The sequence below is a fragment of the Varroa destructor genome, unplaced genomic scaffold, assembly GCF_002443255.2.
Source record: "Varroa destructor unplaced genomic scaffold, Vdes_3.0 BEIS01000004.1, whole genome shotgun sequence".
NCBI lineage: Eukaryota > Metazoa > Arthropoda > Arachnida > Mesostigmata > Varroidae > Varroa > Varroa destructor.
Genome location: NW_019211457.1, coordinates 42,574,453 through 42,592,924, shown reverse-complemented (window position 1 = coordinate 42,592,924; position 18,472 = coordinate 42,574,453). Strand labels below are relative to the sequence as shown.

At 41.0% G+C, this 18,472-nt stretch overlaps 2 protein-coding genes across 9 annotated transcripts in view; one reads left to right on the top strand and one right to left on the bottom strand.

Moving 5' to 3' along the window:
- Positions 1 to 18,472, bottom strand: part of LOC111248951 (sodium/hydrogen exchanger 4-like) — a 101,818-nt gene that overhangs the window by 53,832 nt on the left and 29,514 nt on the right. For 6 of the 8 annotated variants that reach the window (XM_022802101.2, XM_086988197.1, XM_022802098.2 and 3 more), the window contains 3 exons: positions 9,067 to 9,410; positions 7,466 to 7,711; positions 3,703 to 3,838 (listed from right to left, as the gene is read on the bottom strand). In XM_022802101.2, coding sequence (XP_022657836.1) covers positions 3,703 to 3,838; positions 7,466 to 7,711; positions 9,067 to 9,410 — 726 coding nt within the window. Of the gene's footprint in view, positions 1 to 3,702; positions 3,839 to 4,048; positions 4,180 to 7,465; positions 7,712 to 9,066; positions 9,411 to 16,850; positions 17,113 to 18,472 lie in introns of those variants that run through there. The other 2 variants (XM_086988198.1, XM_086988201.1) reach the window with 2 other exon arrangements.
- Positions 6,110 to 12,950, top strand: LOC111248955 (uncharacterized). The gene is made up of 3 exons (XM_022802117.2): positions 6,110 to 6,285; positions 10,837 to 10,949; positions 11,962 to 12,950. Exons 2-3 carry the CDS (start codon positions 10,943 to 10,945, stop codon positions 12,948 to 12,950), a joined length of 996 nt encoding a protein of 331 aa, XP_022657852.1. The 5' UTR covers positions 6,110 to 6,285; positions 10,837 to 10,942.

Here is an 18,472-nt window from a genome sequence, read left to right as displayed (position 1 = left end):
CATAAGGTTAGCAACCACATCATACATATATACATACAACACATACATGTAAGGGTTACTACGTTACAAAGTTTCAAAGGGCTGTTTCAAAGGGCTATCGAAACTGGTTGCAAGCTTCATTTCGATACATCAGTGTGGGCTTATTCACGCCATCGAAGACAAACCCAGCTAAGATACTAGGTTTGCTATCTCCTTTTGCACACTCGGCGAGTTTGTGGGCCACGAACGCTGATATCCCTGAATGTACCATGGATTTATGGACCAATTTATGGAAGCATGTTCTTGCAGCTATCGATGGACAGATAACTACTGTGTGACCTTTCGAGATTAGAGCCTTTCTTCCTCCAATAAGATTTGACGCAGCCTTCGTCAAATGAAGACTTCAAGGGCAGACGTGTATATCACAAACAGTCAGACGCAAGTAGTTCATCTTTGCAACGCAACAAGCTGAACAATTGGCTGGCACTCTCTAAGTGGTGAATCGTATTCTACTGCGTTTTTGCCGTTAAGCTCCGTTTCATGTATAGGGAACGCTTGTCTTTGGTTTAATCTGAACGTTTAAACAACACTTATTCTCTTAAATATCCTTATTAAGTGGCGCAGATGCGGTTGGCAGCGATGAGGACGCCGTTAATGACGTACCGACATCAATAAAACTCTTCCTATTTAAAACGTGATAAGACTCTTTTTAAGAGGCTGTTTTTTAGTTTTACCTAAGACCTGATTTAGATCCTTTTAGTGTAGACGAAGGCATCCGAACAGCCACATGCTGTCTAGGTTGTCATGATTTTTAACCACTAGTTGGCCTAGGAATACGTTGTCAAGAAGTAGTGTTTTGACCAAATTTGGGTTTTTAGATTTAAACTTCTCATTAAAGCCAGCAATTAAGCGCTCAGATAAGAACATCTGTCTTTTTACAGAATCTCCGCACCTCCCTCACAAAGCGTCCTCATCGGAAACCGTTCCAGGCCTAGTTCCTATTTAGCCATATTACCATAGTCTACAAACGATTATTACATTCTCGAGCATTTGTAGATGGTACAAGTATACCTATCGAGATCAATATATACTATGTGGCCCTATATCGCGAAAGAAGGAAGCTTTCATTAACATCGAGTTGAAATTTGTAGGGTGCTTAGTCTTTTCTCAATTTTTCGACGAAAATGGCACAGTGTCATTTAAAATAGCCCACATAGTTAAAGCCCTTAAACATCGCTGGGTCCTGATCTATCTCAGAGTAGTATTAATAAAGCGGTTCTGCTAAGCTCCGGGCGACCTGGCGCTTTCATATATATTGCTCGTGCAATATTCAGGATTATTCATAAGAGAATTTATTACTGAAATCCATTAGGCTATATCTCTCTGGCCCCCCTGAAACTACCGCCTTTTGATAGTTTGCGGCTAATTACGATGAGTTAAGTACGATTAAGATAAGTACGAGCTGTTCCTCTTCGGTCTTTTTTTACGCAAACCCTAGATTTGACATACCAAACCCAAAGGCATGACTTGTATTACCAACTGTCTATAACTTGGAACTCCGTTTCCTTTTCCTAGTAGAAAAATCAGTTGCGACTTGTATTCAAGTTACCATTTACCAACGAACCCGCTCTATCTGTCATATGCTATATTGAGTCATCCATAACTTTGTTCCGATTCGAATAAAGTGACATAAGTATTGTTATAGTACAACTTAGGCTTAGAATGATATAACTGAATGCACGTTAAATCTTAGCAAAAGGAAAGCGTCAACGGTCGTCTATCGATACTCTTCGTCGGGGTAAAGATTTCTAGTAGATAAATTTAACCATGTATACGCCACGGTAACTTAGCAAAGCTTACATTCACGATGCCGCCCTTAGGAATGCCATTAGGGCCTTCCACGAACATCTACCGCCCCCGTCAAATCGGTTTTAATATAGCGGCGAGATAGAAAAGAACATAGATCAGTTTATCGTTCTACAGTCGACGAGCTGGCTGGGCATGGTAATCCTAATTGGTAAAATTCAGTACCTTATTTAAGTGTACGGCACATTACAACTTTAACTATTGTTCACACAAGTCCTGTACACGTAATGCGTATCGGCGGACTCGAACCAGCGACTCCTGAACGAGCTACACTGCTACCGGATCAAATGCTATGTATCCATAAAGAAACCTGGCTGATGCATTGTTTTCACAAATTATCATGGAGCGTCCTCGACTCTGCCGGATACCTTGGCGGCCTATTTCGCAGGCTCGTTACTCGGTCGCACTGCGAACTGACGCAATTTCTCCGAACGATGTTCGGTTTACCTGGTGTTCCCTGTTCGCGTATTGATTCCATAGCATCGCACAAATGCATAGTCATAGTCTCACTTATTTGTTTAGTGATATGTGACAGCCAATACATACGCTACTGATACTACGGTGGTATTCTGAATAAGCAGCATCAAGCGGGCTTCTATAGTTGCAAATACAATTGGTTCTATAAATAATGAATTACGTGCCAAGTCGACCGACGGTGTATGTTGCCAATTCGTGGAACTTAAGGCATGGCCCGCCCCTAAACGGTCGCTCCCTCAATTGGCAGGCTGTTCTGCGTGTGTGAGTCACCCTCTTGTGTATGGGTATTCCAATTATGATTAGCACAAACAAGATCTGATATTTGTTCCACGCGACGCTTCGGTACATCAACGTAGGTTGGCTCTTACCAAATCGGGTAGATTCCCTCCTAACGAACTTTTCAATTCTTTTTTCCGTCGAACGTTCGTGGTTGTTGTGGACTTATCAGACATCTTTGTTTTACTACACTGTAGTCGTTCAGTATGAGTATGAATGCTTCTAACTGCGGCGGAGCGGTTAGGTACGTGGTCTCTCTAGATTACAGCCATTTCCTGTTGACAGGTTATAAATTAATCTTGGTCCAATCAAGAAATAAAATTGAGAAAGGTCACATGGCCACATCACGACAACAATCAAAATGTTATGTTTAGATAGAACACATCGTTTTCGCAGTAAAATTAACAGCATATTTTCCTGATACTCTCTAAAAGGCAGGCCATCCAGGTTCTAATTTACTCTCTAAACTATGTATCTTTAACTCCCATCCTTAATCTTAGAAGGTGTCTTCTAAGTATGAAGTAAGAAGGTATGTTTCTGGAGCCTATTGAATGAGGCGTCCGCCTTCGGATCAGAAGATTGCAGCTTAAAATTCTACTAAAGGCAACTGAGACATGTAGGTCTTTTTTTTATGAAGCGGACTAAACCCTTTATTTCAATACAGGCCTGCTGTGCGTTAATTTTCGCAGCTGTTTTGTGGGACACTTTGAATACATAGTATGATTATATGAAATGATATGTCAAATATAGACCGTTCGCAATATTCGGTTATCCAATATATTTTATAACATATAGGGTGGTCTGCATATGTGTGTGATCCTCCTTTATACCACGAACAATAAAAATCGATTATTTAACGTAACTTAGTAAAAAAAACATAGCATGCACAGTATTTCCTCATTGTAACACTTCGTAAATCGAATGAAATTCCTGTATAAGTTAACTAAACCATAGTAATCGACATGTGCATCTGTAGTAGGGCCTAAAAATGTTTTGCAAGGCGGCATATACACTATCTGCAGCTCGTCTTTCTCTATTGACGGAGAACCTTAAAAAATGCACATGTTTCCTCTAGTCTAACAATGGTCAGATAATATCACTTACTGATTTTGGTAAGTCCGGCCAAAATAACGAAGGCGGTGAACATGAACGGAACAGATACGAACTCCCAACGAATCGACGCAATGGATACGCCACCCGCGTGCTCGTGATCTGTCGATTCGTCGTGACACCAGGCAACCTAATCACGGTGATCGATATCAAGTCCCATTCGACATTTTGGATGGTATCCATCGAGCAGTGAGGAAAGGTCCAAATAATGAATAAAATATTAATTAGAAAGTTAGAAGTTATCTAGCCATCAGACGGTTATCTATATGTGTCGGACCGTGTGGGTCCCTCGAAGGCGAACATAGTAAGAGATCGATTCACAGATGGAAATAATAGATACCACGATGTATATAAGAGAGCCTGGCGTTTAGGCAAAGCTTGTCCGTCCCCGAATAGGCCAGATGAATTTTTATTTCGATCGCGTGCCACTTTCACTAGAGGCGGAATGGCAATTCGTTCTTTAGTGAGAATCAAGAAAGTCATTATTAGGATACGTTTTGAAAAACTTTAGCGAGTTTTTCAAAACCATCCGCATTTGTATATTGTGATCCGTGAACCATAAGCAGATAAGGCTTAATTGTCGGCAATCTGAAATTTTTACGGCGATCTGTACTCTCAACAGTAAAGGTTTGATGTGAAGGCGGTGACGTAGCTCTATTTTCGACTTCAAAGTTCCAACTGCTAATACATAACATTTATGACAATGCGACGTATTTTACGAAAGTAATAGAAGTTACTATTCCTGTCAATGATGAAGCTATCATATCTGCACCGATACAAAATGATCTTGTTACAGTTTAAGCCAATATGGGATTTTGCGGAAACAGCTCCTGCGACAATCTGCGGTGAGAACTTTTTAATCGTACGAGGCACGTGTCTAAGAGGCATCGTGGACACGCCTTTCAGTGCATTATCATCGATCGTATGACTATCATTACACAGACTAGGATTTCATAGAAAGTTGAAAAGATCAGACGCATCATTGGGTATTCGAAGACTGGTACTTTGGTTCAGGTCGAATACGAGTAATTCGCCTGAACGGATAAAGTCAACATGAAGGCGTGAAGCTCACTCCGTTATTGAGAAGAGTCTCGCATGTAAAGCTCTATGTTTTATTTCAAAATAAAGCTAATATATAAGCGTGTTCGCATTATGCACGTTGCTTTCGACGCGATAATTAACAGAAGCCTATGTGGACACCTGTCGAGGCCGGCGGCCAGCTTTTTTTTTGGTGGCAAAATCTCACATCCTTAGGTCTTTATCTCCTTAGGCCGAAAGGAGCTCCCATTTGGAGTGCGTGTGTAGACGTAGTAAAACGCACTAAATTGAAAGAACTTGTGAAGTTGATCGTTTTATGAGGTTATTGGACATCGAACCCCACTTTGGCTCAGCGTATTGTTATACGCGTTCATCGAACATCTCGTACTTGTCAAACTATAATAAAGCTTTACTTGACTTGTGTGTGTGTGTCGATGGCGGTCATTTCATGAACGTCATGCCCCACTCATAAGTCATTTTATAATGTTTGAATAAGATTTTTATTCAGGTAACACGTATCGGATCGTTGATATGTTCAAGCCGTCGGTTGAAGCTGCCCAACATAGATCCCTCACCTTTCGATGTAAACATGTGTGTGTTAGTAATGTGCCGGTGTACGTCCACCAAAACTACGTTTCCGCCAATCTTTAATGTGTATAATATACAATATCCTCTGTGATTAATACTCTAAACGAATAATTCTGACCTTTTGTTAGTTTCAAGTACAGAACACATGCGATACAGATGCGGGACTGAACTGATAGGTAAGGACAGAATTTCTATACTAAATTTGATCATCTATTCAATTCGGTGCGCAATCTCAGAGCATCTGCTCCGTACGATACAGTTCCTCCAATCACTATCTCGTATGTTCTGAGGTTCATACGTTCCACGCTTTTTCCTCTAATTAACTTAACGATTTTTATTATTGACGATTGCCGTTCCGGTTAGCGGAAGCTGTCGTGTTTCGCGGTTCCCTAGTGACGATACAGATTTCGGCCACAGCAATGGTTACTGTGCAGCGTTGAACGGATAATGGTTTAGTCTTTTATTTAATCATACCTATGTCAAATAGCGTTCTACTTCCACCCGCCCAATTCATTAGTTTGGCAAAGAAAGAAAACGAAGCTTTCCACACTTAAATCCCGGTGATTTAAGTGATTCCCAAACAACTGCGAGTATACCAAATAGCATTTTTGTAAAGCGTTTTTATATGAGGACAAAGTCCCTGTCTATCACCTGTGGCCCATTCTCAACAGACTCGATTGGTGTGTCAAGGGATAAGCGATACCAAATTAATCGGCCGACTATCGGCGGCCAGACGCGTCTCCAGTACAGTTGAATAGGCTTTTTTAATGTCGCCGAAGGAACGGTTTCAGCGTTGCAGAATACGGTCTTGCTTATAGTTTTCTATTAACCATAGATTTGCTATTACCTACGGCAGGAGGCGTACACTTTGCTGCAGTCTATTGCCCGCTATACCAGTAAAGAAACAAGATAAGCTGCGAAGACTTGTCTGTTCGAATGTAAACTTCAAGGGTGAGTGACCTACTCTGTTAATCTACGTACGTGCATGGTAAGGAGTAATTTTCGCTGTTGATTGTTCCCACAGACGTTTAATTGTGTCTTACAGAAAAGTGCGTCTTCTGTTAGAAATAGGTCTAACTAGGTACTCCCTAATACGAATTGGCCTAAGGCTAAATTGTTTGCTGCCGAAGTTGACTTGCTCCAGTAGGTTTTCTTTTAATACATCTCGCCACACAATTGTCAACTCATCAATTATTTCTTTCGTATCAACACAGGAGGTTCTGTTAGTTTGTTCTATTAATGCCCTTGAAGATGATTCTTCAATGCCGTGTGGTTAGGTGTAGTTCGCCACTGTACGGTATACTCCTTACCACAACGGGTGTAGCTGATAGCAGACTTATTGTCATTTAATCAAAGGTTTAATCAATAAATAGCCATTTCTGAATCCCAGAGAGCAAAAACCACAACAGTTATGGCCTTGCAATGAAAGGTGTGGTCAACAAGCAACTTGATATAGTTTATTCGATTTAGTAAATATCTTCGTGGCATATAATAGGTCGCCGAGTAGAGATCAAACACCTGCTTGGTAGATAATCAGGTACAGTTCTACCGGAGCTGTATAGAAATGTCGATCCTATCAACTGCTGTTATTACATCGCATAGACACAAAACGTATTTTATGTTGAAACGGTTGTGTAAGCCAGTGCCGCGATTTTATCAACCTGCGAAGGCTATTTCGTATGGATGTTTGTGTTTGTATAAACTTTTCTGGCCTGTATTCCTCAAAAGCCCTGTTTGCGGCCCTGTAGAAGCCTCGTACACACACGCACATACTCACACGGACGCACTTCAGATGACTAAATCTGCTAAGGTAAGGTAAAGGTGTTAACCTTCAGTTAGGAGTTAGACAGACACCTTGCTGATAATTCTCTACGTTAGAAAATTTGTACTGTCTACTTTCACGTTACCATGCGATGAATGTAGGCCCGAAACCGAAATTCATGTTCAAATCATGATGTCGGTTTACCCTCACCATCAGCTCAGGGCATAGCGTAATAAATTCACAGAAGCACCACGCAGATAAGTACTACTTAGAGCTATTTGTAATAGAGTAGAGTACTATTTCGAAACCAGCCTAACCCCTCTACCTAGTTAACAATTAAGTCAAGAAGGTATTGAAGTCCTTACGTACCTGATGGCCCACGGGAGAGATCGGTGTTCCGAATAGTATGGTATGATTGAAGCTGCCATGGTCAGCGCCATGGCCTGCGGGATCGTCCGCCATTCCATGCTCGTGGAGGGCCGGAGGGGTCACCGCTGACAAACTTGGCCCCGCTACGGTAAATTGCGACTGCATCGACGGTTCATCGAGATGATTCAGCGACAACGAAATGGTCTTACCGCCATTGATGCGATGTTCACTATACGGCGTGTGTCCCTGCATCATCACGTTAGCACAAGGATCAGTATCATCAGCAATGGCGCATAGAAAAACATGCAACCTCTGATAATCGAGTGATTGTCAACAAAAGCATTGAGGATATAGATATGCATATAAGTGACATATGGTCCAACAGGAGAAATAGGTTAAATTACATTCGTTATCCGTAGCTTATTCGTCGCCGGTTTAGATCACGCCATTTTGATGCATTACATTATGCGTGTGATGAAATACATGATGTATTCTACCTGTTCTCCGCTACTCAACTTGATATACTTTTGATGCTTATGTTGGCGCCGAAAGGTTTCAGTCTTTAGACGAAGAAGACTTTAAAAAAGTTAACTTTAAAGGCGACGTTCTCACGATATGGCAAACAACATTTTCCTGCTGTTTACATTGATCCTAAGTAAACTTACATACCATAAAATACGCGTAAAAGACAATGAACGCCACTGAAGCATTATCGTGTATGCAACTTAAGCTTATTACGCTGTGTTTCAACAGCTAGTTTTTTGGATACATATAGTTTACAAGCAGCTTTCAAAGTTGAACTTCGCTGGGCCTGCTTATTATATGGTTTGAGGCTGCCGGTGAGTTTAAATGAATAACAGCTACTACTACGTTAAGGAGATGTATTATAGTCGCCGAGTAAATAGGGAACCAGTTAGCACAGATCATGTCGTCATGTTAAGACACAAATTATAATGATACTATGATAGATAGAAACTGACTACCGCAGACGTCCACCATCATTGTTTCCAGCATCAGTTCTCTGCACGCAACCCCACTGTTGTTCTTAACGTTTTGGCGGTCGAGGTAGCTAACATATTGCCTGATACCTCACACTCTGAACCTTATCCATAGCTTTCTACGCCATCGGAGTGAAGAGGGGTCGTCTACGTATCATGTGAAGTTCGATCGAACAAACAACTTTACTAGTTGTTTAGTGCTTACTTTCTCCTGGGACATTTACGTGACATTATTCAGTAGCTCCTTCGAGTCCTTTCCTATCTAGGCTTCTCATCGTCTTGTAGAATTGTTTTGGCTGCTTTCCCTTTGTTTTTGCCAATACTGCGTTTGCTCGACGATTATTATTGGACGACTGGTAACGAGGTCGCTGTCACACAACAATCTCTCATAATAGAAAATCAAGGGTTTGAGTTTTAAATCCTGAGCCAGCGAAAAGCGACTTTATTCATCTCATAATAAGACTGTTAGGTCATACAACTACTGTCTGGAAGCAACGTCCGGCGCGTCCCAGTTCGTAATTTACCCAGTTGATTTCATAGCTACATGGTAGAATAACATAAAAGGCAGCTATGCAAAACTCTAGGCCGACCGATCTACATTACCTGCTCACTATCGCTACCCTCATCGATGCGCTGATACACTCTATCGCTGCTGTTCACGTCGTGAGCTCTGCTGCTGCTCCTGCTGCCGCCGCCGCCGCCACCTCTATTGTTAGTGGCGACGTCGGTCCTGTAGTCTTTGGCGTCACTGCTGCTGCCGCCATCGCCGTACATTGGTGCGTTACTGGTCCTATTCGTTCGATGTTCGCGGCCATCTTCAGCTGCATCCTTCTTAGGGTTGACGAGGGGTTTTGCCCTGACCTCCCGCGGCTCCACTCGACGCCCGTGCGTATGCAAATGTGAGTGCCGAATTCGACGGGACGAAATGAGCAAATTATCGGGAATCCCTGAAATTTAATCAGATAACACAACGATTGACAGGTCAAGAGGATAAGCAACTGGCTAACAGATTTAGCAACTCGAGGCCAGAACGCACGTCAGAGCTCTTGGATTACGCATAAATACTTTAGCTGTTTTGTAAAAATAAATTTGTTCTGTAAAAAAGCAGTTATGCTTACCAGTTGACAGCGTATTTGAATATGAGAAAAAAAATGTTCTAAAAAACAGTTGATTCTATAGTTGAATCTAATAAACGTAATAATTTGTTTAGCCAGTAATGTGTTTTGAAAGAAAACATTCTAAGACGAACGTTTCCGGAAGATCCCGAAGAGATAATTTTTGCGTTGACTTGCTTTTTGAACAAACCACCTATAGGGTAATGTGCTTAAGCAGGGTCGCGCTCGATTTTTTGGGTGTATAAAACCCTTTTGTTTTGGGCAAAAAAAACCTCCAGATCTGCCATGAAGCGACTGTTCCTCTACGGCCTCAAGGCCGCTTCAAAGACATAAAATTAGCCGTGTTTTGTTGTTTTTTTATCACCACATACTGTAACCGGCTGTCGATCCGTCGGACACTTTCCGGTAACGTTGCTACTAGACAACTAACCAATAGGTTTGATTATGTTTATACATAGCATAGCATGTGATGAGTGAGACCATACGGATCATTCGAGTGCACCGATAATTGAAGATTAAGTTATTACGTTGCTATCTCGCGCTGCTACCCCTTACACACGAGCTTCCAATGCTAACTTAGTTTGGCAGTTAGCTCTTCTTGAGTTAATCTTACTATTTTTTACTTACTCATTAATTATAATGAGCCATCGTGGTAGTGAGGAAGCGGATACACACAAAAAATACATCGAATATCAATGCAATATATATATATACTACTCAAATCAAGGTGTTGAAAGATTTTATTTTATAGTATATGCTGCGAAGTAACGTTAATTGCAAGGTGTCCTTGTCTTGAAGTCTCATCAGAATCTATCCCCTTGCCACCTGTAACATGACAAACGTAAAGCATAAGGACTGCGAACAATGTTATTCATCATAAACTCTATAGTCCACACCGGAGTCTTCGGATCGTCATCTTCTGAATTGCATTAACCCAGTAACGATGACTTTGTATCAATATATTTAAAACACCACTGGGATCCGATACGAGGCTGTCTAACACGTCTGAGATAGCCGAAGCGTCACTGATTCGTATTCGGGGTCCCTTCTTTTATTTAGTAAAAGCCTTATACATTCGCACTTTGTACAGCAGGCGTTTTTAATTGAAGAAAATATTGCATCAAATACAGTTTCACGGTAATAAGTTTTGAAACGATCCTAGGAACAAACATGTTGACGGTATGTGCCCGAGGTGCGACTGAATTTCAATATCGTGCTACAGAATTGTAACTTCACGAAACTATTTTATACCTTACAGGTATAGCAACGTGCTGATCACGTCTATTCGCTTCAGCACCTCACGAAGTGGAACCGATTAGTGTCGAAAGCGTCGATTTTTCAATGAATAATATCTTTTTGGAAAAATGCCCTGTAAGTCAAACGAGGATCTACGGGTCTGCCCCCGTTTCGCTACTTTTTGCCCATAGGACTACTAATCTCATTATTTATTTAAATCTTTTTTTCTGCAGTTTCGGTTTATGAGAACCGAGTGCCCATTATTATAATATGGAGGAACTAGTACTGTTGGTGGTTTAACTCAACGTATATTGATAATACGATCAGCTGCTAGCTTCTGCAAGCAACTGTCAAATGAGCTTGAAATTGAAATAATGTTAATTTGATTTAGGCGGCCCTATCATTCAAGTGGTGATAAAAATCACCTCCATTTTGGGGCGTACAACATGTCCTTGTAGCTTCAAAGCGATTTTTTCATTTTTTTGTATTTCTATTTTTTTTTTTTTACATTAAGAGATCGCACTAAAATCAAAGCCACTGTATTTAGATCTGTTGCAACCGTCATAATGTTATCGTTGCACATAAAAATTTACATAGGCAAGCCATATTTTCAGGAACTTACATAGTTACGTTGCATAATCGCTCTAGGGGTATCGCATCTTAATACGTGAAGCGTCGTTGAATTGCTGGAGGCGAGCCGTTAAAAACTATGGTTCTTATAGATTTTATGGTCTAGATATAACTCGCGCGTGCCATATATTTTGTAAATTCCAGTTTTTTCCTGTTGAATAGTTCGGCACGAAACAGCAAAATATCCACTTCACATCTATAATGCTTTATGCTGAGTAAAAAGGGTTTGGGCCAATGCCAAACTATAAAGGCTGACACAATTCAAATAAACAGTGGTTGATGAATCTATGCATCCTTGCGGACGGACTAATGATTAGAGTGTTTAGGACTATTCACCAAGACACCATGTGGTAAGACGCAATTGTCGTTTCTTCTCGATGCAATGTCATGCGTATGCTTGTACACGGAAGCTATCGGCTGGGGCCTTCAGCTCCAGTCGTACAGACATATTAATTTAATAACTTTTTGTTCTCTCTGTCTTCTATTTATTCATGTATCCCCTGTTTTGTTCTTTGAGACCGCAATCCAGAAAGGCTGCCGGACCAGCAGGATAAGTTGAGACATAGTACTACCTGTAACAAGATCGACAGCCCTGCGCACCATGAACGATCGCACAAGCCTCGTCACGACAAGTCGCATACGAGTCATGATTTTGATAAACCTCATCGTGGTCCAGAAAGAAGCCCACATGGTCATCATGATAAGTCAGCCCATCCACAAGGGTACCATGAGAAGTCGCCGCAACAGGGTCATCAAGACAAGGCACAATACCATCACGACAGATCGGTACGAATTCATCACACCCGGCCTCAACATAGCCCCCAGGAGAAATTGGGGACTCCGACGACCGGCCATCATGAACGACACGAAAGGTCACCTAACCACGACGGCTGGCCAAATCTTACGCCAAAAATAAACTATAGTCAACAAAACATTAACTATCCCACTGCACAGATGAACCCACATCTGCAGTATCAACAGTACCGAAAGAATCAATCGAGAGGCGTTCAGCAGTTGCTTGAAGCGGAAAGACGCGCTAGCGAAAAAGTTGCCGAAGCCCGACGGCGTAAGGCTCGACGCATCAAGCAGGCCAAACAAGAAGCGCAATACGAAGCCGAGAAGTATCGTGAAGAAAAAGAACGAAAGTTCAAAGCGTACGAAGAATCCCTAAAGGAATGGCGAATTAGAACACAGGCGAAAATTGACGTGGAAACCCAACGGCAGTTGAATCAGCTGGATCAACTCATGATGAAGAACAAGTCAAAAGTCGCTCGGGGATTGATCAATATTATACAGAACGTCCAGTGCGAGATGCACAGGAACCAGAAATTTCTTTCACCAGACGACTACGATCAACATACGAATCATCACAACGGCCACCACCACAACAACCATCACCACAACGGCCATCACCATGACGGTCACTACCACACCGGACATTACCATGACAGTCTTCATCGAGATCAAGATTTGTCTACGAGTAAAATAGTTGTACGTCTCAAATAACACTGAACCCATAGGTGCAATGTATGCTAACACCGGGTAACTGGCTAGCTGAATATGAAAGTTCTTCATTCTCTAAAAAAGGGAATGATCGTTGATACGTTCATGTGTGGAACCATACGCGATTATTATCAAGTGATGTAGAGCTTGCGTCTACGCAGTGCCTTTTCTTGTGCAAAATAAATGTTATTCCTGTTGTCATCCTAGGACTCTGGCGAATTCAATGACAGTTTGCTTGATATGTGTTGTTTTGTTTGTGGAGGCCGTTCAAACGGTCCCCAGGGTCGACCCGAAGGGCGTTTAGTGATCGAGTAAAATTAAAGAATATCAGCCGTCGTTTCGTCGAACAGCGATACAAGTCCGATCAATACTATTACTACTATATACTAATTAGCATTAATAATAATTAAGAGCGAATCGAGCTTTAGGCCGACTAAGGCGAGCGGCAGTCTTCCTAAACAAGTCCGGTATGCCGGCGCGATGCCAGATCAGCTTTTCGAACAACGATGCGCTACGATATCTACGCGCAAATACAACAGAACTGTTCTACCAATGGTCAATGAAAACATGTAAAGTCATTGAAATGATTGCGCATATATTTAAGGTTTACGTTCGATCATTTATTACTGTCATGCGTATGCTTCCCAGTACTTTCAGTTGGGTTACAATGGGAGAGAATCCGTCAGACTTGAAGCTGTAGATCTTCCGATTTCGATTATTTGAAACCCAAAAACGTACGCTTTAGCAATCACTATCTCAATATATATTTGACACTTACGTATCTTGTCGATGGCTCAAAAGCGGACTTTGCTGAATCCAATTAGATATCACTGATTCAGTGGAACTCGTTCCCTTTGTATAAGCACATCGCTTTAGAAGGTCTCTATACACTGGAACTACCTACTTGGAACGACAACACTTTTAACAGTCTGGGAGGACGCTGATGTTCCAACCTGTTAATCAATCGCTAAAACTGAGCTCGTTACGTCGGAATTAGCAGGTTTTAATGCTAGGTTGACCCTTCGCTCCCGCAGCCAATTCTTTCATGCCGCTGCTTTCCACGTACGCCAGTCATGCGTGACCCTAATTTGGCATAGGATCCACAGGCCCAGTCAATGGGTCTACCCGCCTATTACTTCGAAAAAAGCTAACTTGACTTCGATGATATAGATAGCCTAGTAGTATGCATTTTCATTGCGAGTGTTGTGTCGTCGTGGTAGGTTTAAGAGGCTCCAATCAACGCAGATTTTTTGGCCGATGTTTTAAGCTACGTGTATGTGACGAACACAAGTTTGGCTTAACGACATCTTGAATTTTTCAAATATCACATATGTTTCCTGCTACAATCACCGTAGGTTTAAATCGTAACTATATGGATGAGACAGCTTTAGACTTTCTCAGCTTTAGCAGGCCGGTACAAACCTTACTCGCTGGAACTGCTTTTCTTCAAACACGTCTCAATCTGGGTGGCGACGTGCTCCTGACTTTGGAAAACTAGGTCCAACTACTGCACTTCTGTTCCGTCGAAATTGCAAGTTCCGTTTCATTATGATGTTTTGATAGAGTAACACATTTCGTTTTCCAAATGGCTATTTTTGAAGCCAAATAATATTTTTTTTTTTAACTTAGTTATTACTTATAGTAGAAATACTCCAAAAAGTCATCAACAAATCATACAAATACGTGACATCGACAGGTAGAAATTACTATTCCATAGTCGATTTTCTCTGGTCGACGGAAACACTGGTTATGGTCAGCAATCATAATTAGGACGGAATACATTGATGGTTTGGAGTGCTAGCAGACAATCGATCAAACATATCGATTGTTTATCAAAATTGTTATATATAAAAGGGAAGTAAAAGTAAAACATGCGAAGGCGTCACCTGTCGTTTGTTATGAGCGCTACGGATGCGATTGGAGCGGACGAATCGAGTTGACTATGCCACCCACGTACCGACTAGTTTATTAACAGGATGTCATCTTTGTTGTCCTTTCGTTCCCTTCGATCACTACAAAACCTAACGCAAGCCGACCTTTCTGGTCGAGGTGCTTTTCTGCCGCGAACCTGCAGTAGAAATCATAGCTTCATTTTCTGAGCGTCTCGAGGAATACCTACGAAAAGTCCAATGGTACCTAATTTCACTCAAGAGATGTTGATGCTAGCAGCGTACTCAAACGCATGACCTAGTCTGGTCAGAGTGGTTGAATGAGGTCGTCTCATTATCCGCTGCATTAAACGCTATGGTACAGCTGATCCGGTTTCGTTGGGTCCTCACTTTTCGAGCGTAGTCAAAACAAACGTAAAAAATAACCCGCCGTTCAAAACGTGTGACAGCCACGACACGCACGTCGTGTAATAATATAGTTTGCTTCAGTGGACGGCAGCTTAATATAATTTTATGCGTAGATCTGTGATCGATCTCATATCTCCAGAAAGTGCGTTCATCGGTGGGGAATCGTGAACAAAGTCTGATATTCCTTTACGAGTTCGCGGTGTTTAAAGTCTACTTGATGTAGTAAAGAACAGCTATTGAGTAAGGAGCGATTCGCTCGCTCTGAAAACACCATTTGCTTGAGCAAGTAAGATGAAGCACGTTCTTTCTTAGGGGTATCGTTAAAGACAGTACGTTGTGAATAGTGATGCAGGACTTCGGCGTGACGTAGCACTGCTCTTTTTTTTATATTTCGAGCTATTAGAGTTCCGTTTAGAAGTACTTCAGGTTATTATGGAATGCTTTTGTTAATAGTCCCCATTATTATTATTGTAACCTTTTTAGAGCTAAGTTGTGCTTTATCATCTCGTAACGGCCTATTACCAAAAATAACCGAGCAAACTCTATTTCGGATAGACAGCGTGAATCGAGTTAGAATTAAATAAAGACGACTTTAATGACGGTGAGTTGCCAGAAGTTGAGCTCGTAACTCTTTAATACGAGACGTCCTCACGCTCGATTTAGGGATCGATACCATTAACCTTCCGAGGTCGAGATTTAGAATTTTTTAGAGCTCGGAATGGTTTCGGCTGATATTCATAGTCAATTTTTTTTTTTTTTGTAAAGAAAAACCTCTTAATACCCGAAGTACAGGACACTCCTCCTACTGAAAACGTCCAATAAATGTCTGACCATATACTCACTCCACAACAGGGGTGCGTGCGTGTCTATCTTCGAGCTATTATATTAAAAACGTAGTAAGTGTCTCTCGATTCGTATCTTTTGATAGGGTAGTACGCTCGTTCATTACACCTGCGTAGGCCGTTCAGCCAGTAAAAGAACTTTGAAGTATAGCCCAGAGGGAAGCTTCTGTTTGCATAGAATCACAAATGCGATAGCGATAAGTGCTTAGCCACAGATGCTGTACCGTACTCGTTGTTCGTGTTGCTTTTCAGACGTATCACTCACTGTGCCTTACAATATGATAAAAAGTTGCTCGTCATGATTAAATGACGAAGTAACAATAGTGACTACGACCCATCGATAAAAACGCGTAATAAACACATCTATAAAACCATAGATCCGTCAGCTATTTGTACAGTGTATAGTGAAAGTATTAAATAACTGTCACTTTTCTGTTTTATTACGTCTCGTAGTCAATTATGTAAGAGAGAACTGCGCAGCTAGTCACCTCCTTCGCTGCAAGAACGCTTACGAAAGTTAACTATGTAAAAACGAAAGACGGGCACACTTAATGGAAAAGGCTTCACACGTATGGCCATTGTGGGGTTTGACATAGTTGTTATAGCGCTGCGATCATTTTTTTTAATCCTTTTTTTCAATCTATTCGTATAAACGAATGCTTAAATAAAACTGACTAGGTCATACACTAATATTAATCACTGCCTATCCAATGTGACATGGATGACCCTCTAACAATGCTCTAAGTGAATTCGTTCGAGGTGACCTTTGCTGAAAGCGCGGTTGAGTATCCCATGAGGTGCCTGAGAACTGGCGACGAAGCATATTATCCGCTTTGGATGTTACCGCTGAGGCAGCTTTTCGTGGCTCTAGGGCATAACCCCTCCCGACTCATCATACCGCTCATATAGAGCACACGGTCCGGCTACGGACTTTACCTCGTTCATTCTCAATATCCAGCGGCCACGGAGGTGCTATATAGCGGACGATATTATGTGATAGTTCTTTGTATAAACGATAATTTGCACCTAACAGAAAAAAAAGACAATGGCGAAATTCGTTGTTATTATATAGAAAAGCTATAGGAAGCAGGCCATTAAAATCAGCTCACCTTTGTATCTCACGACCAACTGCATTGGTGCAGTAACAAAGTGTTTAAGAGAAAAAGAATGACTCAAGCAGAAGCCGTGCTGAAAATATTGCCCAAATCTGAACTGGCGACGAAAAATTAATTTAATTTAGTCCCTAATTAAGTTTAATGATAGGTATTTCAGGCGTCTTCGTCTTTGTTTGTGTTTAGGTCAAAGCCGCAATTAGGCAGGCCTAGCTTATTACCTTTCTTTTAAGCTATTTTTTATACGGCTCTTGCCGTTTCAATCATATCATTATTGCGGTAACTCGCTCAGAAATATAATTAGTTCCATCTTACAAAAAAAATCAAATATTGAGGATTCACCTCTTTGGTGGCCTTCTAAATATTTCATGATGAACAAACTTTTCCTACTCAGTATATACAGGGAAGGGACCCGAGATGTTGGTAATGACGTTATTCATTCACTCGTATATATTTACTTAATGCAAGAAAAAAAGGTATAAGCATCTACACATAGAATATTGTCGCGAATGGAATTTGTGAAAGGAAAATAAATAATAAGCCGTTTTCTAGTTCATCGAAGTAAAAAGCTCAAAAATCATGGATTTACCATTTATCTTACATGTGTCTCGTATTATATATATTTGTATATTGAATACGAGCTTGTATCATGTATTATATGAACAGCGTCTAGATTCATAACCACAAGCCATAATCGGATCGTATAAAGGAAGATTGAAGGGTAATGTACGGATACTCTCTCTCTCTCTCTCCCTCTCTCTATCTATCTATCTTTCTATCTGTTAACTACAATGTAAAGAGAAGGTAGAAATAACTTAATCAATGCATGTTTCCCTATTTGATATAACCATACCATAGTCGATTATAGTGAGCTATCGATGGCCAGTAGAAACGTCTAATATTTCCGATAAGTGGATTAATTGTATCCTCAAGACTTGGGCACACTTCTAGTTCTTTCAAATTTCTGATGAAAGGTGGAATCGACTAAAGCCTTTGATGAAGCTGTGGATTTTAAAAAATAAGGTGGTCCTTTATACCTAGTTATCGAACAGGCACAAATAAAGAATACATACATACATTGTAATACAATGGTATAATATAATAATGGCATCCAAACTTACTTGTCAAAACAAAAACTGCTGTAATGCGTGCCGTATGAGGTAAAATCTTAGGGAAAGCTTTGTCCTATGTTTAGAAAGTGCATGCATCTAAGTTCTTTGATCGACCATACTTCTCGAAGTAGATATCTTAGGTAGCACTAGGAAAACTGCTAG